General features: G+C 49.6%; 4 protein-coding genes across 6 annotated transcripts; 3 read left to right on the top strand and 1 right to left on the bottom strand.

Moving 5' to 3' along the window:
* Positions 1 to 2,816: 2,816 nt before the first annotated feature.
* fscn2b (fascin actin-bundling protein 2b, retinal) lies at positions 2,817 to 9,700 on the top strand. Of its 3 annotated transcripts, none has more exons than XM_076152188.1 (6): positions 2,817 to 2,909; positions 3,030 to 3,756; positions 8,502 to 8,658; positions 9,003 to 9,124; positions 9,234 to 9,401; positions 9,495 to 9,700. In XM_076152188.1, exons 1-6 carry the CDS (start codon positions 2,817 to 2,819, stop codon positions 9,698 to 9,700), a joined length of 1,473 nt encoding a protein of 490 aa, XP_076008303.1. The 3 variants fall into 3 exon arrangements, with proteins under 3 accessions (XP_076008303.1, XP_076008304.1, XP_076008302.1); XM_076152189.1 differs by having other exon boundaries at positions 9,234 to 9,412; positions 9,506 to 9,700; XM_076152187.1 differs by having other exon boundaries at positions 9,003 to 9,181; positions 9,231 to 9,412; positions 9,506 to 9,700.
* A 954-nt stretch (positions 9,701 to 10,654) lies between these two features.
* faap100 (FA core complex associated protein 100) lies at positions 10,655 to 14,051 on the bottom strand. Its single transcript, XM_076151720.1, has 8 exons — positions 13,893 to 14,051; positions 13,644 to 13,762; positions 12,530 to 13,386; positions 12,303 to 12,453; positions 11,329 to 12,226; positions 11,144 to 11,239; positions 10,868 to 11,011; positions 10,655 to 10,778 (listed from the first exon to the last, which is right to left on the bottom strand). Exons 1-8 carry the CDS (start codon positions 14,049 to 14,051, stop codon positions 10,683 to 10,685), a joined length of 2,520 nt encoding a protein of 839 aa, XP_076007835.1. The 3' UTR covers positions 10,655 to 10,682.
* Positions 14,052 to 14,466: 415 nt separating this feature from the next.
* On the top strand, positions 14,467 to 15,905 carry birc5a (baculoviral IAP repeat containing 5a). Its single transcript, XM_076152051.1, has 4 exons — positions 14,467 to 14,686; positions 15,243 to 15,352; positions 15,460 to 15,577; positions 15,680 to 15,905. Exons 1-4 carry the CDS (start codon positions 14,567 to 14,569, stop codon positions 15,770 to 15,772), a joined length of 441 nt encoding a protein of 146 aa, XP_076008166.1. The 5' UTR covers positions 14,467 to 14,566; the 3' UTR covers positions 15,773 to 15,905.
* Positions 15,906 to 16,569: 664 nt separating this feature from the next.
* tmem235b (transmembrane protein 235b) lies at positions 16,570 to 20,967 on the top strand. Its single transcript, XM_076152060.1, has 4 exons — positions 16,570 to 16,774; positions 16,876 to 16,941; positions 17,032 to 17,169; positions 20,305 to 20,967. Exons 1-4 carry the CDS (start codon positions 16,597 to 16,599, stop codon positions 20,532 to 20,534), a joined length of 612 nt encoding a protein of 203 aa, XP_076008175.1. The 5' UTR covers positions 16,570 to 16,596; the 3' UTR covers positions 20,535 to 20,967.
* Positions 20,968 to 21,185: the final 218 nt, after the last annotated feature.

Below are 21,185 nucleotides of genomic sequence, written 5' to 3'. Positions count from 1 at the left end.
ATCTGCTTCTTCTTCTTCTTCCTTTTGTCTCCTGCTGTATGTGTTGAATGTGCATATACGTGTGTGTGTGTGTGTGTGTGTGTGTGTGTGAGGAAGAGGAGAGAAAGGGAGGGAGGATGTTTCCCTGATGAGGATTTCAAGTATGCAAATGCTCGGCTCTGATTTCCAATTCATGTCTGTTATTTCAAAGATAAGGAGTCTTGAGTTCTCAGAGGGGAGCACGCACGCGCTCACACACACACACACACGCTGCAGCTCCTCTTACCGAGGCGAGATCAGATGGCTCGTCCAAAGCAGAGGAGCAGAGAAAATGTTTATGGTGAAGTGATTTGGTCCATATCAGCGAGTGTGTTTGGGCACAGGAAGGTGGACTGGAGGGTTTCTCAAAAGCTCTCTGCCTGATGGAGTTCACAGAGTCGGAGCGAAGCGGCAATGCTGCACACAATAACACCCCAACCTGAAAGAGCAAGTTTGTAATTAACTTTATGAACCCTGATATTCCTTTTAAATGTCTGTTAAAGTCTGAGCTTGAATGGCGGATCACTTGACCCCGGCTGAGGTCAGAGTAGATGTGCTGGGCTCGGCTTTAAAAGCGTCCAAATGTAAGGCAAAGGTGTGTGGTTGTGTGTGTGTGTGTGTGTGTGTGTGTGTGTGTGTGTGTGTGTGTGTGTGTGTGTGTGTGTGTGTGTGTGTGTGTGGTTCACGTCTGCTGCTGGGGCTCCAGTCTGTAGAACAGGGGCGCCCTCTGTAGGTGAAGCACTATAGATATAAACCAAGAGGTGGAGACAACTGACTGACAGACTGGTAACCATTACATCATCAGTGGATCCTATGAGAGCGCAATGTGAAATCAGAATAGTTAGTATAAAATAACAGAATGTTCACTATAGCGACAATTCATTAATGTATGATCCCATGTTTGAGAGAGAGAGAGAGAGAGAGAGAGAGAGAGAGAGAGAGAGAGAGAGAGAGAGAGAGAGAGAGAGAGAGAGAGAGAGAGAGAGAGAGAGAGAGAGAGAGAGAGAGAGAGAGAGAGAGAGAGAGAGAGAGAGAGATCATTTTGTGTAAAGCTGAACAGTTCAAATCTGGGTCAAAGGAGTAAATCTTTGAGTTTACCATGAACCCTGAGACCCTCTGACCTGTGTGTCTGTGTGTGATGACACACATTTTGCAGTGGGTCATCGAGTGTGTGTGTATCTTTATAGCCACTGACAAGCAGATGTGTGTGTGTGTGTGTGTGTGTGGTTTAAAGGAATGGGGAGGGGTTGTGTGAGTAGATTAGCCAGGTTGGGATGATTGGGTTGAGGATTAGATGGATCCCGGACCAGACACATCTGTTTACTCTGCAAACAAGACTTGTGTCTGATTGGCATAGTTGATTACACCCAAACACACACACACACTCATTCAAAAAAAACCTATGCTGATTGGTTGCTTATTGTTGCCCCTCTTCTCCCAGCGCTTCACTCCCAAATTCACAGTTTGCAATCAGAGAAGGTGTGTAACTAAACCCCCCAGCCTGGGCAGGTAAGGGGAGCTGCACTCAGGCAACTACCCCAAAGGCACAGGGAGTGCTCTGGTTACCCGACGCCGTGTGTGTGTGTGTGTGAGAGAGAGTGCATTGTTTCTACTTACCTGTCTTTCTGTGTCATAGAAAGAGGCGAAGAGCAGAAGTGCGGAGTGCAGAATAAAGCGCAGAGGAGAGAGAAAGGCAGGATTATGTACACGGCAGGTTAGAGAAACAGAGAGAGGGAGAGAGAGAGAGAGAGAGAGGGGGAGAGAGAGAGACAGGATGAGAGAAAAAGCGACAGGGAGGCTTAAGATTACAGAGGCGAGGGCGCTTTGTTGTTGGGTTTAGTTGTGATGGAGGGCTTACGTTTGGGGAAAGCGTGAAGGAGTCCGTCTGCGTGCTAGCATCAGACTGAGCAGGACCTCTGAGGATGTTCTTCTTCGCTGATCAAACTGGCATCTGACAAAACTTAAGAACCTGGAAGAAGAGGGAGAGAAGCTCCCTCCTCCCCCCCCCTGAGCACCTTGACGCTGGTGTAGAAAAACCAGAACTGGAAAGAAGAAACAAAGGAGCTGGAAGACAGAGGCAAACATCCCAAAACCCCCCGGGAAGACGAGTCCTCAGGGACGTGGAGATTGAGTCTTCAGGGAGAATAACAGGTCAAGCAAGAGCAGGAGAGGGGAGAGCTAGAGAGAGGGGGAGAGAGAAGGCAAGCTGTCAGAGTGAGGGCGAGCATTGGAGAGCCAAATAAGTCCACAGAGAAAGGAAGAAAGGAAGAAAGAAGGGGAGACGGCAGACTGGACTGAAGGGAGATCAAGGTCGCTGCCTCCAACCTGATTAGGGACAAGAGGAGGGGGGACGGGGCGATCCAAATAACAAAACGTGAGAGAGAGAAAGGGAGAGAGAGAAAGAGAAAGAGGGGAGAGACAGGATTCCAGGAGAACCCTCAGTGAAAGGAACCTCTTAAATCTGGGAGCTGGAATTAGAGCGTCAGGAGCAGCAAAGAGGAAGCCACAAAAACCACAGTGAGTAAATTAGGAGGCTGCGGTCGGAAAATGTACGATGAAGACGAGGGTGAGGGCTGGAATTTGTGGTCTTGGAAGCACTTTACATACTGTACCTTAATGAATTGATTTCCTGTCTTTAAGCCCCCTTGGCCTTTCATCGTCCCCATGACATCACCGCCTCTTTGGGACCTCCCTCTCTCCTACTGTTTTCACTCTTTCACGCCCGTTTCTTCTCCTTCCTCTGTCCTCTTCATCTCGTAAGCTCCTCTCCTCATCTCGCCCTCTCGTTCCAGGCGAAGATGCCGGCGAATGGGAACCGCCCTCTGAAGTTGCAGTTCGGCCTCATCAACTATGAGGGTCGCTACCTCACCGCTGAAACCTTTGGCTTCAAGGTACAGATGTGCAGTGATGAGGACGCTGGGATGAAACTTTACAGAGCACACAGTATAAACGTACTGACTGTGTTAATCATACATGTCTGAATGCTTTATAATGTTCACATCGTCTCTCAGCTCAACGCATCAGCGCCCAGCCTGAAGAAGAAGCAGATATGGACTCTTGAGCAGGACTCCCAGGACACCCAGGTTGTCTTCCTGCGCAGCCACCTGGGCCGCTACCTGGCCTCCGACAAGGACGGCAAGGTGACCTGCGAGGCCGACGGGCAGAACTCCGACTGCCGCTTCCTCATCGTGGCCCAGTCAGACGGACGCTGGGCCCTGCAGTCGGAGCAGCACCTTCGTTTCTTCGGCGGCTCGCGTGACTACCTGTCCTGTTTCGCCCAGCTGATCACTGACACCGAGCTGTGGGCCGTTCACCTGGCGCTGCACCCACAGGCCAACCTGCTGTCTGTGGCCCGCAAGCGCTACGCCCGCCTCTCCATGGAGGAAGGGGAGATCGCCGTGGATTTGAACATTCCTTGGGGCGTGGCAGCACTCCTCACCCTGGTCTACCTGGACGGGAAGTACTGCCTGAAGACCTGCGACAGCCGCTTCCTCAGCAACGACGGGAAGCTGTTGACGCAGAGCGGGAGGGCCACGGCGTACACACTGGAGCTCAAGTGTGGGAAACTGGCCTTTAAAGACTGCGAGGGGAAGTACCTGTCCCCTATGGGGCCCACAGGGACCCTGAGATCAGGACGCTGCTCCAAACCTGGGAAGGATGAGCTGTTTGATCTGGAGGAGAGCCACCCGCAGGTTGTTCTGGCTGCAGCCAATGGGCGATACGTCTCCATAAGACAAGGTAGGAACACGCACACGCACACACACACACACACACACACACACACACACACACACTTCATGTTTAGAGGCAAGCTGATGCGAGATGCCATCTGGAAGTTTTAGGGTCCACCGCTCTACTTTGGTCTGGTAAGTGAACACCAAATACCGTATCTCCAAAATGCTCCAACTGACGAAGAAAGTCAGAAAGTTGTTAAATTTAGTAAAACAAAGTCTGATGAGATGACCAGAGGTAGTTGTCTCTGATGGTCTCAGCATGCAGTGACCTACACACACACATACATAATGAAATACTGGGGCCACTCCAGCAAATACTACGACTACAGTTACTATACATCCATACTGTGCAGTGACACCAGGAGGGGGAAACTGAGCTCAGCCATGAACAGGAAGCACGTTAAGTGGTGGACATGCTGAATATGCATGTCCACTATCAGGATGATTGACACACCGATAAGGGATGCATAGTAATTATGGGTAATGTAGTCCTGGGAGGGTTTTGGTTGCTTCTTTCCTCGAAAATCAAGATGGATGATGCTGAAACGCGAGACGCCAGTGAGACACGTCATCGCGTTTACACGTCCGCCTGATTGTTTTGTAGTAGTGGGGGAAGTGGATGAGGAAGGACAGCAACGTGGTCCAGGCGAGGACGGACACAGCTTTGTAATGGATGTGGTGATGTCATCGGGGGTCGGAGGGGTGACACGTGCCCCCCAGCTGTCTCTTTGGCCCCTCGGCCTCCCTGAAACAGCACTTTTGTCTCCCTCACGCTGCACAGTAATGCTCGGCTGGTTGGTGTATTATGTATTAAATCTGGGGACTGTTTGAGTGACTTATTTGATCAGCGTGCAGGCGTGACAGCACACCACACACTGATGGATTGCACCTGCTCCACGCTCGCTGCAGACTTATTTCTTCTCCAAAAACAAGGCAGAAGAAAAGAAATACAGCATATATAGAAGAATGTAATTGTAAAGGTTTGTGTTTCCTCTGAGCCCACACGTGCGCCGGAGGTACCGGAGCTCAGTTAGGGTGGCAGGTCTGATTCGGAGCAGGATTTGGGCCGGATTAGCATCCAGCAGCAGAGGCTGTCGGCACGCTCGGCCATGACGGCGTCCACAGGCTGCAGATTCTTGTCTGCAGGCTCCAGTTACTGCAGCTCCGGGTGCTGTAACCGTATCGCCTCCCTGCTCATTGTTCCTGGTTAGGAGTGAGAGCTGCAGGCACTAACAGAAATGACTGAGAGGGACTGCAAACTGATTGGCTGAAGGGGGGGAAGGAGAGATAAGGCGTTAAGAGTATGAAACACACACACACACACATACGCTAACACATTCAGGAAGGAAAATTTGCATGATGAAAGAGTGCAATTGTTCTTTCGTTGTGTCTAGTGACTCTCTCTCTGTCACTCGCTCTCTCTGTGTGTTCTTAGAGTTCTTCTTCGCAAACAATAAGGCTTTATCTTTCCCTGCCACACACTCGCCCACACACACACATTCACACACACACACACACACACGCACACACACACATACTCTCAACACACACCATTTTCTGCTGCGGCAAGTGGTGAGGTGAGGTGGGCTGAATAATTGATGGGGTCGGTCTAGTTCCTGGAAGGCGAGGGCTGGGGGGTGTCGGTGGGCTGGGAGAGTCTGCTTTCAGAAACCCAAGCTGCGTCTCACCTGGGGCCAGAGCCTCTGACCCGCCGGGTCCCTTAAGCCGCCCGGACCGCGGTCAGGGTGGCGCTGGAAATCAAGTGGGACGCTCTGTTGGTGTCGCTCTATTCAGCATGGAGACGACACGAGGGCAAGACAAGTCAACAGAAATTGATCGGCGATGATAAATTTTAATCTTTAAGGAGTCGGTCACTGAGCGTCAGCTTCATGCTTCTGTGGCCGCATTAGGGAGGAAAGCGTTGTCGTCCCAGCAACGGTAGAACTTCAGATGATGATTTTACTCGCTGCTTTGGGTTTGACGTGAGGTTGATCAGCGAGGAAAAGAGCGGTGAAGTTGAAGGAGAAGGGGAGGGGGGATACGAATGAGAAGGACCCTCGAAGGACTGTAGGACAATAGGTGTTGGTGTGGACACAGGTGGGCTCTTCATCCTCACGCCTGTCACCTGAGTCTTCACACATAAATCATCGGCCCAGTGGAGGCTCCCATCACAGCAGAGGTGTCAGACTGCTTACCTGTTTAGTACAAAAGCAGGAAAATGGTTCAGTAATAAAAGAGGTTTGGAGCTGTGTGTGTGTGTGTGTGTGTGTGCGTGTGTGTGTGTGTGTGTGTGTGTGTGTGTGTGTGTGTGTGTGTGTGTGTGTGTGTGTGTGTGTGTGTGTGTGTGTGTGTGTGTGTGTGTGTGTGTGCGTGCGTGCGTGTGTGTGGATCTGTCAGTGTGTCGCTCATCACCTCCCTGTGTCTCCTCATTTCTAAGTGGGCTGAAAGTGAAAAAGAGACGACACTCCATAGACGCGTACTTTCCATTGTGACACACACACCTGTACACACACGCGTGCACGCACACACGCACAGGATCAGAAATAAATAAACAGTTGGAAATAGAAGAGAAAAAGCAGGAGAAAATGCAGTTGTGAAATATGAAGGATTGAGAGAAAGGAGGAAAGGAGAAAAGGAGGAAAGGAGGGCCGGGGGGCGGCGGCGGCGTCACTTTACCATTAATAATAAATGTCCAAGCCGCCCGCCGCTGATGGATTAGTCAGACCTGCTCTACTTCCAGGCTGCAGGTAGGACATCACCAGAAAGTGGAGCTGGATCTGGGGTCTGATCCAAAACTGCAGCACCACTGAGCCAAGCTGTGTGTGTGTGTGTGTGTGTGTGTGTGTGTGTGTGTGTGTGTGTGTGTGTGTGTGTGTGTGTGTGTGTGTGTGTGTGTGTCTGTGTGTGTGTGTGTGTCAGCCATCAGGCCTATGACAACATCTTATTTTGTATGCTTGACCAACTGGTGTGTCAACGATGGTCATCAACACAGCTATTGATATCCTCAGATTGCTGGCTTGGATTTCAGCGTATCCAATCTCTCCCTCCCTCCCTTCCTCCCTCCCTCCCCCTGCCCCCTCCCACCCTCCCTCCCCCCTCCTCCATCCTCCTCTCCTTCCTCTCGTCTCCTCCTCCTCTCTCCCGTCTATCAGACAGCGCTTTGTGAGGTCCCAGCTGAGCCCCCGTCTGAGGATCATTTCTGGGTTGAATTAGTGTGAAATGGACACACGGAATTGGCAGACAAAGCATGACATTGAGCTGGAATGAGAGCGAATGAGAGCGATGGGCCCCCAGATAGAGCAGCAGAGACATATGCCTCAGATACATTTAAGATCAATGATAATGTAACCAGTCGTATTGCCTCATCATATCTACTTCATCAGGTGTGAATAAGATGTGATTAGAGCGTTCTGGTGGCTCAGCGACCATGACATCTCTGTCACATGTCTCCTCCCGTCCTCTCCACCCCGTCTGTTTCAATCTGCGGGAATCAAAGGGAAGTGAAAGGCACCAGATTATTTTTAGAAAGACGATGAAGAGATGAAACAACAGCCTGAACTTCAATATAAATGTATTATAAAAGCATATGTAATGTTTATGAATGACAGAATGAGTTCAGGTTTGCATTTTTGGATTACGGATCCTTGAATTTCAGTTGTGTCTTTCAATTAATGCGGAATGCCATCGGAAAACCTGAGTAAACAGCATCTGGCAGCCATAGCAACTTGGTTTTGATGCTGCTGAGGCCCTTTAGGTTTCATTCGGGTCACAGGTTTGATCTTGATGACATCACTGGCCCTCACAAATATGATGGAATAAAGATAGATGAGATGTTTTAAAGGAGCCTTTGTTAAGGAGCCTTTCTTGTCAGGAGGCGTCAGGTGAAATTAAAGTATTTCTCCGTACATGATTATGTTTGTGATGCCTGATATTTGTCACTGGAACGTTCCAATCTTGAGGATGACAGAAACAGCGTCACATGTGGATGCAGATTAATTTTGAAGAGGTTTTAGGACGTTCTTCTCCCTACGCTGTGCAATTCCCGGCCCAGTTGGCTGGCAGGCTGAGAGCTCTGGGTAATTATCTGTATATCCTGCTAAGCATGAACCCCACAATCCTCTGCTCCTTTCCTGTTACTCCTCCATTCTTTTATGGAGGGGATTTAGGGGATTGGACGGGTAGCACTCCAAAGCTGATTATGTGGGAGCCCCTGTGGTGGAGAGGGCAGAGAGGCAGAGTGGGTGGGAAGTGAAGGGGAGGGGGTGAGGGGGTAAGGGGGTCAAGGGGTAAGGATGGAGCAATAGGGGAAGGGAGTAAGGAAGCCAAGGATTGGATGGCGAGGTGATCAGTGTTATTAAAGGATTAAGGATCTGAATTAAATGTTGTTCCTGCCGCGCATCTAATTTTGGATTTATTCCTCTGCCGTCTGTCTCTCTGTAACGTGACAGATGTTTACTGATGGAGACGTTTACCACGCAAAGAGATGGAGGGAAAGACCAGTCGACACTTTTAATAGCAAAGCCTGATTTAGATCTGTGTGTGTGTGTGTGTGTGTGTGTGTGTGTTAATCCGTTTCTCACGTGTTTGACAGAAATCCAGTTTAATGAGTGAATAATTAAAAGCCGCCCTCTCTGCTAAAGTATATAATAGGCTTACAATAATGTTTGTCACTCAGATGTGTATTTTTTCTGTGGTTGTTAGCGCCTGTTGTGCTGTAAACTCCTGCTTCTCCTCCTGTGCCTCCTTCAGGAGTGAGCCTGGCTGCTAATCAGGAGGATGAAACAGACATGGAGACGTTTCAGATGGAGATAGACAAGGAGACCAAGCACTGCACGTTCCGCAGCAGCCAAGGGAACTACTGGGCCCTGGTGGCCCACGGAGGCATCCAGAGCACGGCCACAGAAGTGTGAGTGAACACTACAAATGTTGATTTGTGTTATTTGGGCCGCTCTGACTCTTAGTCTGAAGGGCTGAGGTCATAGATGCAGCCTGATGCTTGTACTCAGTAATTACAATGACCACATTACAAAGTTTATATTTCATTATTTGATGTTTGATTTAGGAACAAATCCAAACAAAACGACTGTTTGCATAAAATCAATATTTACATTTTTAAAGTGACACCATAAGTGGCTCTCATGTGTAATATAATCTTCCCATTCCATATCTACACCCTCTAAACTATTAAAAGAATGTATAACACTTGCAGCAGCACTTGCAGCTCATCTTTGTTGTGCTGCGCCGTTGCAGCTCAGCAGACACCATGTTTGCAGTGGAGTGGCTCGGCCACAGGGTGGCACTAAAAGCCAACAATGGCAAATACATCTGTACCAAGAAGAACGGCCAGCTGCTGGCTGTCAGTGACTCCATAGGTAACACAGCTTTGACCTCTCTCACCCTTTCTCTTCACTCGTTGGCTTCCTCTCCACAATATGATTTGACTTCATCTCTGCCATTCTTCTCCTGACACCTTTGGTTCAGGTGAGGATGAGCAGCTGACTCTGAAGCTGATCAACCGGCCCATGCTGATCCTGAGGGGACAGAACGGCTTCATCTGCCACCACAAGAACTCCAACACGCTGGACGCCAGCAGATCAGTCTATGACATCTTCACGCTGCACTTCCGTGATGGAGCCTATCACATTAAAGGTCAGGACACAGCATGAACCCCTCAGTGTGGAGAGGAAACAGGTCTGCTACAACTCACTGACATTGGTTGCTTTTACCCTTTACATTCTGCAGGTGTGAACGAGCAGTTCTGGTACGTGAACAGCGCCGGGCTGGTGTGTTCAGACGGCGAATCCCCGGAGGATTTCAGCCTGGAGCTCCTGGAGCACGGGCGCCTGGCCATCCGAGGCAAGAACGGCAAATACCTGCGTGGAGACCCGGGGGGCACGCTGAAGGGAGACGGACACAGCCTGAGCAGCTCGGCCCTGTGGGAGTACTGATCCAGAGAGGAGGATCATCGCTCACAGACTCCTGCTGCTCTCCTCCTTCCCGTGGACCCCAACTAGGACTCACAGAGGACTCAGAGGAGGACAGACTCACTCAGGCATGAGGAGACGGTATGAGGAAAGGATGCAACCAAGCACATTCAGCCAAGAACAGCTTTGATGAGATGAACAGAGTTGTGGGTCTGCGTTGGATCTCATAACAGCAGAACATAGTGTGACTGAACCTTCCAGTTGTTGTGTTATTCCTTTATAGTTTGAGTCTTTTTCACTGAACATTGGATAGCTGATTGCATCTTAGATACGCAGGATAGTCCACCTGACTTTGATTTCCCTCACATCAAAACATTCCATCTTCCAATAAAGACAAAGAGCTCCACTGGTGTTAATCAATCAGATGTGTGAAGGTTCTACAGGTGGCTGCTGCTTCACTGACAGAGGGACAGTTAGCCCACATATCTGTATCCAACATAATCATCACCCGTAGTCCAATCCAGTATCGCTTACAGAGGATCCCTGGGGTCATCTGATACCGAGCGTGTCACCATTAAGAGTGAGGTCATCACCTCAACAGCTGCAGGTCATCAGCACAATTATTGGGTTTCTGGAGTGCAAAGTGACCACTGACACCTTAGACTGTAACCAAGACTGAGGCGTACACAGAGAGGCTGATGTGAAGCCTGCAGCTCAGACCCGCGCCTCCGTTTGTCCCTGCAGTGTCTCTCACTTCGATTGTCTTTGCTTAACTGATGAATGTAGAATTGATGAAATAGATTTCAGAGGCAAATTAACCCCACGAGCTCAGAACTACAGAGGTGTAATGTGTGTATGCAAGCATGTATGATCTGGTTCAGGCGTAATTTAGTACTGTAAGGGTTAATAACAGTTACTTCCATCCAGCATTAACTTCTGCACAGAACACTCAAACCAAGGATGAAGGTAAAGATTCTTATTTTATTCAGCTGTGGAAGTTCAAGGGTTAAATCAGCAGGAGAGGGTTCTGTCTGAGCTCATCGTAGACTTTGAGCCGAGACTGGACCGCCTGCCGTCTGGACGAAATCAGCTCCGTCGAATCCTGTGAGGAAGAACAGCGAGTCCCTTTTAGCAATAACACGGTCTGTGATTGATGAAGAGGATGGTGAGGCGTGGCTCAGCAGGCATTACCTCACACCCGTGCAGCGCCTTATCGTGACGTGAAACACGCTGCAGCACCTCATCTAAACGTAAAACACGCTGCAGTGTCTCATGTAAACTTGACTCACACGCTAGTGAGGCTCCGCCCACAGACGGAGCCTTCAGCAGCAAAGTCTGTGTGAAGAAACAAAGACAATCAACTTTCGTGCATCCAAAGGGGGAGGTGTAACACAAACAGTTTTCTCGCTCTAACTGTGTGTGTGTGTGTGTGTGTGTGTGTGTGTGTGTGTGTGTGTGTGTGTGTACCTGTGTCCGGCTCAGCATGGCGCGGTGCAGCCCACACACGGCGGGCAAAGACCGACTCTCCACCAGAACCTTCACTGCAGCCATCCCAACATTCACCTGCAGACCAAAGGCGTGGTTACTTTACCAGGCGGCGTCTCGTGCTTCACGTGTTGGACGTGAGAGTCACGTGTTTACTCTCAGCTCACCTCTGTGGCGCTCAGCGTGACCATGTGTCCGTCTGGAGCGCGGCCATGGACCACCGAGATCCTTCTGTCTCCTTGAGTTCCCACCTTGTCTCCTTGAGATCCAACATCACCAGACAGAAACCAGCTCAACAGAACCGTGCACAGACTTTTGGAAGCTTCTGGACTTGGTGGCTTCAGCGTGGTACACAGCAGCTCAGAACACAGCCAGACGCTTGCAGAATAAGGCTCCCGCTCAGGATTTGTATCACCATTTGCGTCTCTCTCCTCACTTTCGGTCGATCCAATCCTGCATGAGTTTATAAAAGCCCTGGTGGTTTCTATGGCGTCCTGGATTTGAGGCGTTGCGTTGATGTGACCCCACTGCAGGACGTCCAACCAGTCCACTGTCAGTGTGCTCAGGGCCATGTTGATGTAAGGGGACTGCAGGCCCGGGACGCTCGGCGCCTCGTCCTCCCTCAGGAGACTTTTTTGCGAGAACCCCAGCGAGAACAGCAGCGAGCCGCTTACCGTCATCGGGAAGACGCCTGCGTCGCCGACGTCTGCGAGGGGCAGGGACACTTCCAGACATTGCCTCGGCTGCAGATTGCGGATAGGAAAGGAAAAAAGTCTGTCCTTGGCGCCCCCTGCTGTGCCGCAAGAGGAGGGACACACGGCCACGGTCAGAGTCCAGCCTTGCTCCAGGACGTAAGGACTGAAGTTCTGGAGGACACAGCGCAGGTTGATGGAGTCTTTCCCAAGCAGGCTGCTCCACGACATCATGCCGTGCCATCTGATCGGCTTCTCACGCTCATCATCGCCTGTGGCGAGCGGTGACAGCAGCCAGCTGAGGCGGAGCGCCTGACTCAGCTGCTTCAGAAGGAAATGTTCAGATTTGATGGAGCTTCTCAGCGCAGAAGTTCTGAGAGAAATGACAAAAGATAAATACATGACCCTGGAATGTTACGGCTCCATGTGTTGGGCTCGGGTGTGCCTACCTGTCGTGAGTGGCCCTGACAGCAGCGAGACAGTTGGTGATGTTTTGGCCTCTTGGGGCAGAGAGGATCCTGGGTAATCCTGCACCCTGGCTCCGTACTGTGATCATCTGGAGCTGTCCGGTGTGTGAGAGCCCCAGCAGCTCCACTGCATCTGCAGGCAGAGACGAGTACAGCATGAGGGGAAATGAGAAGATGCTGCTTAATGACAACAGAATCCACCTGCTCACCTGCCGTGAAGCCTGTGGGCGGAGTCAGGGCTGCGATCCTGCACACGTTTAAGCTGATGTGGTTTGGCAGGGCTGGGGAAGCGTAGCCCCTGTGAGCGGCGGCTTGAGCCACCGCCCACCCCTTCAGATCCACCTGCAGGAGGTCTGAGCCGGTGCTGCAGTACAGAGAAATCTGGTCCACGCTGCCACACACCACGGGCCCCGGCACACACACCTCTGTGAACCTGAGTCCCCCGCCTGCACCGTCTGAGACGCTGATCAGGGTCACCTTCCCCAGTTCGCCGACCACCACCAGACACTCAGCGCCTCCTGGGTGAGTTCTCGTGACAACAGACGCACCGACAAACACGACGGGCTGCTGGTGGTTGTGCAGGACCGTGAGCCACGGCCCGGAGGGACACAGAGCCAGGTTACACAAGCGGCCATCAGGCAGGCCGCAAAGGATCATGGTTGATTGGGTCTCCACCGCCTCGACCCCGAACAGAAGCGTGAGGAGGGCCGACTCCAGGCTGAAATGACCGAGCTGTGCCTCTAATGGTGACGACGGTGCAGAGTCGTCTACTTCCTTGACTTGAATCAGCACAGGCTTCCCTCCTCCTCTATTTTGGTAGCGCTCAGCCGCGTGGACCACAGGCAGACTGAACGACCTGAGCGCCTCACAGCTACGGCGCGGCGACTCTTTGGGGGGCGTTGTATACATGGTAAACGTCCACAGCCCGCCTCTGTGGGACAGAGTCAGGAGGATGGGGCTGACCAGGAGCAGGGACAGCACGCCTTCCTCCTCAACAGTGAGACAGTCAGGGGAGATCTTCATCTCGGGAGGACCGGGGGAAGCATCAGTCAGGGAGCTCTGAGCCCTGCAGAGGAGAGGAGGACGGAGAGACGGCAGAGAAACATCAAACCATGGCAAAATCTGACTCTACAAAGGAATCTGACTTTCATTCACTGAATAAAAGGGAATGACACCAGACTACTGTTAATATGATTGAATGAGACTCACACAGGGCTCACTTCACTTTAAATCCCCAATATTCAGGTCTAAACAAATGCTATAGATGTCCGTCCGTCCATTCAGGCTGTGTGTGATTCTGATCCGCCCTCCCGTGGTTCTTACCTGAACAGCAGAAGCGGTAAGTTGAGGCAGTAAACGCCGCTGTCAGAGGCCACATACAGGAGCGCCTCATCGGGGCTCTGGATCAGGTCTGACACAGGGCCGGGGAACTGGAACACAACCTGGGAGACAAGAGAAGAAGAAGACCAGGTCACCTCTGTGTGTGTGTGTGTGTGTGTGTGTGTGTGTGTGTGTGTGTGTGTGTGTGTGTGTGTGTGTGTGTGTGTGTGTGTGTGTGTGTGTTCCACTTGCCTGTAGTGTTCTGGTCTTTTTATTGATGGCGTAGATCTCGTCACTTCCGGAGCAGATGAGCACAACATCTGTCCCGGAGTTCAACGTAATTTTAGGTGTGCGCGGTCCTGCGGGGAAGACAAATCCACCCCAAGACTCGACTGAGCTGCGTCCTTCCATGGCAACTACACTGACGAAGAAGAATATAATGTCGGAATCTGCATGTGTATCAACGTAGAGTCACAGTTAAGTGAATGTCTGTGGATAATGAAGTAAAGTAAACACACACGGGAACATGACAGAACGCGCGTTTGAGTTTGAACAGGAAACTACGAAGAACTATATCCGTTGAAAAAACGGATGTGGAAAAAGCTAAACAAAAGTAGAATTTGAACATGTTGCACCATATTTAAGGCTCGCCTGGAGATAATAAATGAATAGGAATATGAATGAGGGCAGTAAAAGGTATATATAATTCTACCCAATCGTTTGCTTTTTGTCAAACTTGCCTCTGGTGCCGTTTTTGCGTTTTGGAATTTTCACCAACGAAGAAGAAGTAGGGCCGGAAGTGCTCCGTTTTTGTCGTCCATTCAGGACAGCGGAGGAGAACTTCCGCCGAAATTTGAAAACGCAGCAGCTTTTCCTGTTGATAGTTTCTGGTTTCAGACATTTTTCTTCCGCCAACTATTAATATAATGGAGCAGTGCAGCGAACAATTCAGCGACGAGCAAACCAAAATGTATTTTTACGAGAACAGACTGAAAACATACGAGGGCTGGCCGTTCGAAGAAGGCTGCGCGTGCACCCCGGAGAACGTGAGTAAACACTACAACCCGCTAGCATTAGCAGTAGCTAGTCAGTCGATGTAGTTTCATACAAACAATTCCCCGCTCAGTTTATAGCTTTAGGTTAAAGCCTCTAAAGCTGAAGCCTCTGACGATGATTGCTTGTGTCGCGTGTCAGTTCTGGAGAGATGAAACAACAATCGATAAATAATAATCAATCTAAAGTTGAACTATGATCATACAGACTGAATCCATTCATAACATTTTTGCAGAATCAAAACAAAGCAACTTGGTGATTATACTAACTGAAAAAAGCTTTTGCTTCACATGTAGGCCGTATCTGACAACATTGTAATGTATGTCACAATCGCCTGTTATCTTCATATGTTTTTGTGAGTTTGTATCATTTTGATCTCTGCATTCACCGTGTTTGACTTGTATTCAGTGACTCAGAATCGAATGTTTGCAGTGGAATGTATCGGTCTGTTTCTGTGTGTAATGTAAATTTGTGTTAAGTTAAGAAGTAGTCACTCTAATTCAAACTGTGTCTTTAATGGAGCCTTGTGTGTTTTGTGTTTGACTCCAGATGGCCAAAGCCGGCTTCATCCACACGCCATCAGACAACAGCCCGGACACAGCCATGTGCTTCTTCTGTCTCAAAGAGCTGGAGGGCTGGGAGCCGGAAGATGACCCAAAGTAAGAGCAACGCCAGGACAGGAAGTGAACGTGTAACCTTTTTAGAGTTCCTGGGGGTTTATCAGGGGAAATGTTAAGGAAAATGTCTCCTCTGTCCCGTTTGCCAGGAAGGAGCACCAGTCTCACTCCTCCGCCTGCCACTTCATCGCCCTGAAGAAGAGCGTGGAGCACCTGACCATGGAGGAATTCATGAAACTGCAGAAAGAGAGACACAAGTTCATCATTGTAAGTTTTTAAATCAGAGATCCACTGAAATCTGCAACTGATCTGCTGAATAAAACTACGTGAAGCTTCTTCTACTTAACATGTCTCTCCTCCTGCTCGCAGAACAAATTCTGTAACGAAGCCATTGGCAAGTTTGAAGAGGCGTCCAAGCTGAGGAGAGGAGACATCGTCAAGTCAGCCATGGGAGAAGAGTGACAGGAAGGACGAGATGCTGCTGTGTCTGCAAAGTGTTCAACCGTCAATTCATTCGGCTCTATTTCCTCTAATTTAATCCCTGTTCTTCTTTCCTGTTCTCTCTGTTTTAGTCCAATAAATGTTTTTATTTTTATCAATGGCGCTGGAAATGCTTCAATTCTGTTTGTGTTTACGGCTCTTCAGGCTTTGTCGTACCTTATGTGATCCCACTGTATGTTCCTGTTGCACACTGGGCTGTTTGTGGAGGGGAAATCTCTTCTCTCTTCCCTTTCCCTCATACATTCAGGTTTTCCTGGAGAGCTTTGGGCCGGGTCGGGAACGTCCACCGTGTTATGAGCCTGGAAAGCCTTTTGAGACCTTGTATGTGAAGAAATAGTTAACTTGAGTGACGCTGTCAATTAAAAAACACAACAAAGTTCATGTACTTAACAAAGTCCACTTCAGTAGCCAAGCTGTGTTTTCTATACATGAGTGTGAAACAAAGTGGTGCAGGTTGAGGCATTCAAAGGCGTTAAAGACATAAAGGAATGGAATCATGTGCAGGTCTGTGTGATGTAAGCTCTTCGCTTGTGTGTGTGTGTGTGTGTCAGAGCTCTGAGTCGCTCTTTTGTGCCCTCCTGCTTCTCTCCCCCGCGTCGTGCGTAAAAGCGCGCGTCCCTCCGGATCCTCCAGCAGACAGGCGGCTGCTCGGGCTGCTGTCCCCCCGCTCACTCATCCAATCACGGCTGAGTCGCTCTACCCCCGGAATGTTTTCTTCGGACGGAATCTTCTCCTCCAGCGCTTCCTAACCTACGTCGCGTCACGTATCCGCGTTCAGCTCCAGGATGAAGGTGAGTTTCGGCTGGCTTGTCATCGCCGCCGGCATCTGCGGGCTGCTGAGCTTCGCCCTGCTGGCCGCCTCCCTCGGAACCGAGTACTGGTACATCATTGAGATGAATCCGCTCAACGCGACGGACCACGAGGACGTGAGCTCCCACTCGGGACTGTGGAAGATCATTGAAGGTAGAAGCGTCACTCTCTGCTCATCAGGCTCTAATGAGTTTGTAACCCTGATGTTGTGATCTCTTAACCATCTTCATCATGTCCTCCTGTTTTGACTGCAGGCGGGACTGAGTACTCTTTCACTGCAGACTACTCCAGGTACTCTGACACTGAGCTGCATATTCTGAGTGAGTCCCTACATTTCATGATGAAAAGCATTATTCTGTCAGTTTACTGGCAACTTGTCGATCATCTGTGTGTCCTGTGCCCTCACACAGATATGCACAGTGCCGTGGTGGTGCTGCTTCCTGCCAGCCTGGTCCTCCTGGTCTTCGGGGGCATCTGTGGTCTGGTCAGCTCCCTGGCTCACAGCCCGGCGCTCCTCATCGCCACCGCCTCCTACATCCTCGTCTGCAGTAAGTTCCGCTCCAGCTTCTGTCTTCTCAAACGGGTCCGTCTCCAGCACGTGGGGATTGCATGACGTCAGCGTCCCGCGTGTAAACAGGAAACACTTTGTTGTGGATTCACTCGGGACGACACCAATTAAGACTAAAAACCGACAATGCAACTGTTTCAGTGTGTGCGGGGTTTGCATGTTCTCGCTACGTCTCCATGGTTTCAAAGGCCAAAGAACTGCGGCTTAGGTGAGTTAGAGAGAGGGAGTGTGTGTGTGTGTGTGTGTGTGTGTGTGTGTGTGTGTGTGTGTGTGTGTGTGTGAGTGGACTGTCAGAGAGAGAGAAAGTGAGTGCACGTATCAAAGCAATCCGGCTTTGGACCATTTACTTCATTGTTACATAAAGCAGGAGCCATTAGGCGGTGGTATAAATGAGAGAACAGTCAATGGGCCCAGCGTGTGTCGGAAGAAGAAGATAATCTGACACAAATGGCTGTGTGCCGTGAGGAAGAGGACGGATGCTTCACAAAGCCTGCACTCTGTCTCCACGCCTTCACTCTGGAGCATTTTCCCCCTGCATACATGAAGCTGCAGCAGCCTGATCCCTCCACGGACCTTAAGACAATAACACACAGTCCAACAGGACAAACGAATAGTCCCGCTCCTTTCTAGCTAAATTAGTCCTGCAAGAGAAATGATGAAAACGCACGCCGATGATTGGTGTAGGTGGTTTTGCTGAAGGATGTGTGACAGGTCTGTGATGCAGGAGGAAGTGTAAGGTTTGGTGGAGGATGTGGCGTTAATCTGAGCTTTAGGTGCAGTGGACCTGTTACAGTTATGGACCTCAGGAGGCTGAGAGGACATGTGTGTGTGCGTGTGTGTGTGTGTGTGTGTGCGTGCTGTGGTTTGCATTGCTTCAGAAAGGCTTCATTGTGAGCTCAGTTGGAGAGTTATGAGAGCTTTTATTGTTCTGTAGGGAGGAACAACAATGAGATCAAATTGCTTCTGAAACTGCCGCTGAGATTGACTCTGTTTGATTTCATACTCTGTTGTCTGGGTTCATACGGTGTTAGAGTGAACAGCGGAGGAAGAGCGGAAAAAAGGAATGTGAGAAAGTGGAGACCGCGGTGACGTCACAAAGTGAGAGAGGAAGAAGTAATCAAGCAGCAGGGCACCGGCATGAAGGTGAGGGAGGGAAAAGGAAGACAAACTCGGCGTGAGGTTAAGTTTCCTATTCGGGGCATTTAGCGACATTTTGACTTTTCCTAACTGTCCTAGCTTCAAGTACCACTGTCGGTACACATACCATAGCTTGAGAACCGCTGCACAGTGTAAATTGAACTCTGTTGTGTAATCAGATGAAGACAATGAGGCGTAAACACATTCAGGCCAAAATCAGTGTAGATTAAACTAAAGCGACTCTACACGTACGGTCAGGTGAGTGTAAATCAAGCTGTTACATTAATGTGTGTATCCACTTAACACTTAGCCCGAGCACCTGACATCACTTTGCTCTTGCCAGCATTGTATGACCTCCATAGAGACCAACATGTGACACCCAGAGTCTTCCTCTGATAAGCAGCACATGGCCACGTGTCAAATGGAATCAACTGCTGGAATTAGATGAGGACTTGTGAACTTTGGTGACTGACTGAGATTGTTTCCCCAACCTGCTTCCAAATGTGGGATTCGATCCTTCGGTCGGCCTCAATTATCACAAAATTTGCTGTGTGTGTGTGTATTTCTGATACTTCTAATACTAAGTGAGTGGGACACACACACACACGTCTCTCACAAGTGAATGTTTAATCTGTGGGGAATCATGTATGTAGAAGCGCTTATCAGAATGGTCTCTTAATTGCTTTGTTCTATCTCTTTATTTTGTTCTACTGTTGCCACTTCTTTCCTCTCCAGCCATTAAACGCCGTAATGAGTGTTTGCCTGCACTCCCCCGCTGGGCCGCCCCATTACGTCTAATGTAGCTCATCTTTAGTGTAATTGGCAATCTTAATAGGGTTTCCATGGAAACGAAAAAAACAGAACAAGCTCAATCTTAATCCCCGTTAATAACAGAGGGAGAGAATTGTGTCTGTGGCGCCAAATACGAGGCGTTCAGGTAACTTAAGGGATCGTTGCAGGGATGTATTGATTTGTACACGAAGTGCAAACATTGTATTGAAGTTGCTGTGTTTATTGTGGACGTGTGTGTGAAGTAGTCGTAGCAGTCGGTGTGTATTTACGTCATATTTGTTATTGACAGCAGTGCTACCTTGTTTATTGGGCTCAGCTTCATTACTTTGTGTTTGTGGCCTTCCTTCCTTCCTTCCTTCCTTCCTTCCTTCCTTCCTTCCTTCCTTCCTTCCTTCCTTCCTTCCTTCCTTCCTTCCTTCCTTCCTTCCTTCCTTCCTTCCTTCCTTCCTTCCTTCCTTCCTTCCTTCCTTCCTTCCTTCCTTCCTTCCTTCCTTCCTTCCTTCCTTCCTTCCTTCCTTCCTTCCTTCCTTCCTTCCTTCCTTCCTTCCTTCCTTCCTTCCTTCCTCCCTCCCTCTCTCTCTCTCTGTGTGTCCCTGTCTCTCTGCTCTTTGCACTGGTCTGGCATATAAATGAGACATCTGATTCGCTCTCTCCGTCTCTGAACGCCTCGGGGTGTAAATGTAATAAAAGCATTATGATTCCCGCCCTAGTTAGCCTCTGTGCTCCGCTCGCATCCCCTTAAAGACCAGTAGCAATCTGCCAAAATTAAATGGGTTTCCAATAGCAACACGGTGGAACTCTGGAGAACTGGAGGGTGTGTGTAGGTGCGCTTGTGTGTGTGTGTGTTGATGCAGTCTCTGATGATTAGGATGCAGATACCGTGTTTCAGTGTATTTCCTCTCTCAGACACTCTGAGATGTTCAGAGCCTGATTGCTGGATGTTTGTATCGGTTTATTGATCAAATGTGTCAAAATAAGAGGTTTAATGATTCTTAGCTCACAATTTTGTTTTTGGAAATGAAGGATTTTAACTTGCCCGCGTCTCATAGTGGTTTAGTAGTGTTGTTCAGACAAATCCAACAATTTCAGGACAATAGAATAACAACAAAGAAGTCTAACACCAAGTCTATGTGTGTGTGTTAGTGCATTTGCAGTGAGTGTACTGTGTGTGTGTGTGTGTCTGCAGGCCTGCTGACGTTGTGTGGCGTGAGCCTCTACATCATCTACTCCTACCAGGCCCTGGCTGAGACAGAGCGACTGGTGGGGCCGGTGGGTCTGGCCCACGTCCACACCTCCTTCGGCTGGTCTCTGGCTCTGGCCTGGCTCTCCTACGGCCTGGAGCTCCTCGCAGGCCTCCTGCTGCTGGCAGCCGCACGCCTGACCAGAGGGCAGCGGAGCAGCGCCACCACGGCCTGATGCACCACTGCCAAGATGGGGACCCAGCCGAACAACGTGTGTGTGTGCGTGAGAGCATTCAGGTGTGTGGAGGGTGTGTAGGCCTGGGGGAATGTGGTAAATACTGCCTGGACATCATGAGAGCAGCTTCTTCTTGGGTAGTTGTTGGGTTTGTGTTACTCAAGACGCCACAGAAATCCAGATGGAAAAGTAATGGAATTGGCAAAATAGGAGTAAAATAAAAACCATGCAGGCTTTATATTGAGTGGAAGTGTGTTTTGAAGGTATTTCTGTGTCTTAAAGGTGTGTGTTATTTATGTACAGTCCTCAATATCCTCCAAATACTGGAGATTAGATTTACTTTGAGCGTTGGCGGAGTGCTCCCTCTTGTGGTGAGAAATGCAGTTGCGTTTAAGACCTGGCTCCTACTGACCCTCATGTTGGAGTCATTTTGTAGAAGAAGAGCCTACGACTTCCAAGAAAAAGAAAGCTGCATTTAACAGACAATACCAGGAGTCCTACTTGACTTGGGCTCAGCTTCACTACTTTGTGTTTGTGGCCTTGAAACCTCTCTCTCTCACTCACTCTCTCACTCACTCTCTCACTCACTCTCTCACTCACTCACTCTCTCACTCACACACACACACACACACACACACACACACACTCTGC

The sequence above is a fragment of the Genypterus blacodes genome, unplaced genomic scaffold, assembly GCF_046128005.1.
Source record: "Genypterus blacodes isolate CSIRO-AG114 ecotype Tasmania unplaced genomic scaffold, CSIRO-AGI_Gbla_v1 ptg000055l_1, whole genome shotgun sequence".
Lineage (NCBI taxonomy): Eukaryota > Metazoa > Chordata > Actinopteri > Ophidiiformes > Ophidiidae > Genypterus > Genypterus blacodes.
This window is presented reverse-complemented; position numbering and strand designations above follow the sequence as displayed.

Excerpts from the sequence above, each read along its gene's own strand:
- fscn2b (XM_076152187.1), top strand. The coding sequence starts at position 2,817 with ATGCCGGCGAATGGGAACCGCCCTCTGAAGTTGCAGTTCGGCCTCATC. Across the intron at positions 3,757-8,501 it reads ATACGTCTCCATAAGACAAG|GAGTGAGCCTGGCTGCTAAT; the intron begins GTAGGAACACGC and ends TGCCTCCTTCAG. Across the intron at positions 9,182-9,230 it reads CTCGTTGGCTTCCTCTCCAC|CAGGTGAGGATGAGCAGCTG; the intron begins AATATGATTTGA and ends ACACCTTTGGTT.
- faap100 (XM_076151720.1), bottom strand. The coding sequence starts at position 14,051 with ATGGAAGGACGCAGCTCAGTCGAGTCTTGGGGTGGATTTGTCTTCCCC. Across the intron at positions 13,763-13,892 it reads AAAAGACCAGAACACTACAG|GTTGTGTTCCAGTTCCCCGG; the intron begins GCAAGTGGAACA and ends CTTGTCTCCCAG. Across the intron at positions 11,240-11,328 it reads TCACGCTGAGCGCCACAGAG|GTGAATGTTGGGATGGCTGC; the intron begins GTGAGCTGAGAG and ends TTTGGTCTGCAG.
- birc5a (XM_076152051.1), top strand. The coding sequence starts at position 14,567 with ATGGAGCAGTGCAGCGAACAATTCAGCGACGAGCAAACCAAAATGTAT. Across the intron at positions 15,353-15,459 it reads GAGCCGGAAGATGACCCAAA|GAAGGAGCACCAGTCTCACT; the intron begins GTAAGAGCAACG and ends CCCGTTTGCCAG. Across the intron at positions 15,578-15,679 it reads AGAGACACAAGTTCATCATT|AACAAATTCTGTAACGAAGC; the intron begins GTAAGTTTTTAA and ends TCCTGCTCGCAG.
- tmem235b (XM_076152060.1), top strand. The coding sequence starts at position 16,597 with ATGAAGGTGAGTTTCGGCTGGCTTGTCATCGCCGCCGGCATCTGCGGG. Across the intron at positions 16,775-16,875 it reads ACTGTGGAAGATCATTGAAG|GCGGGACTGAGTACTCTTTC; the intron begins GTAGAAGCGTCA and ends TTTTGACTGCAG. Across the intron at positions 16,942-17,031 it reads CACTGAGCTGCATATTCTGA|ATATGCACAGTGCCGTGGTG; the intron begins GTGAGTCCCTAC and ends GCCCTCACACAG.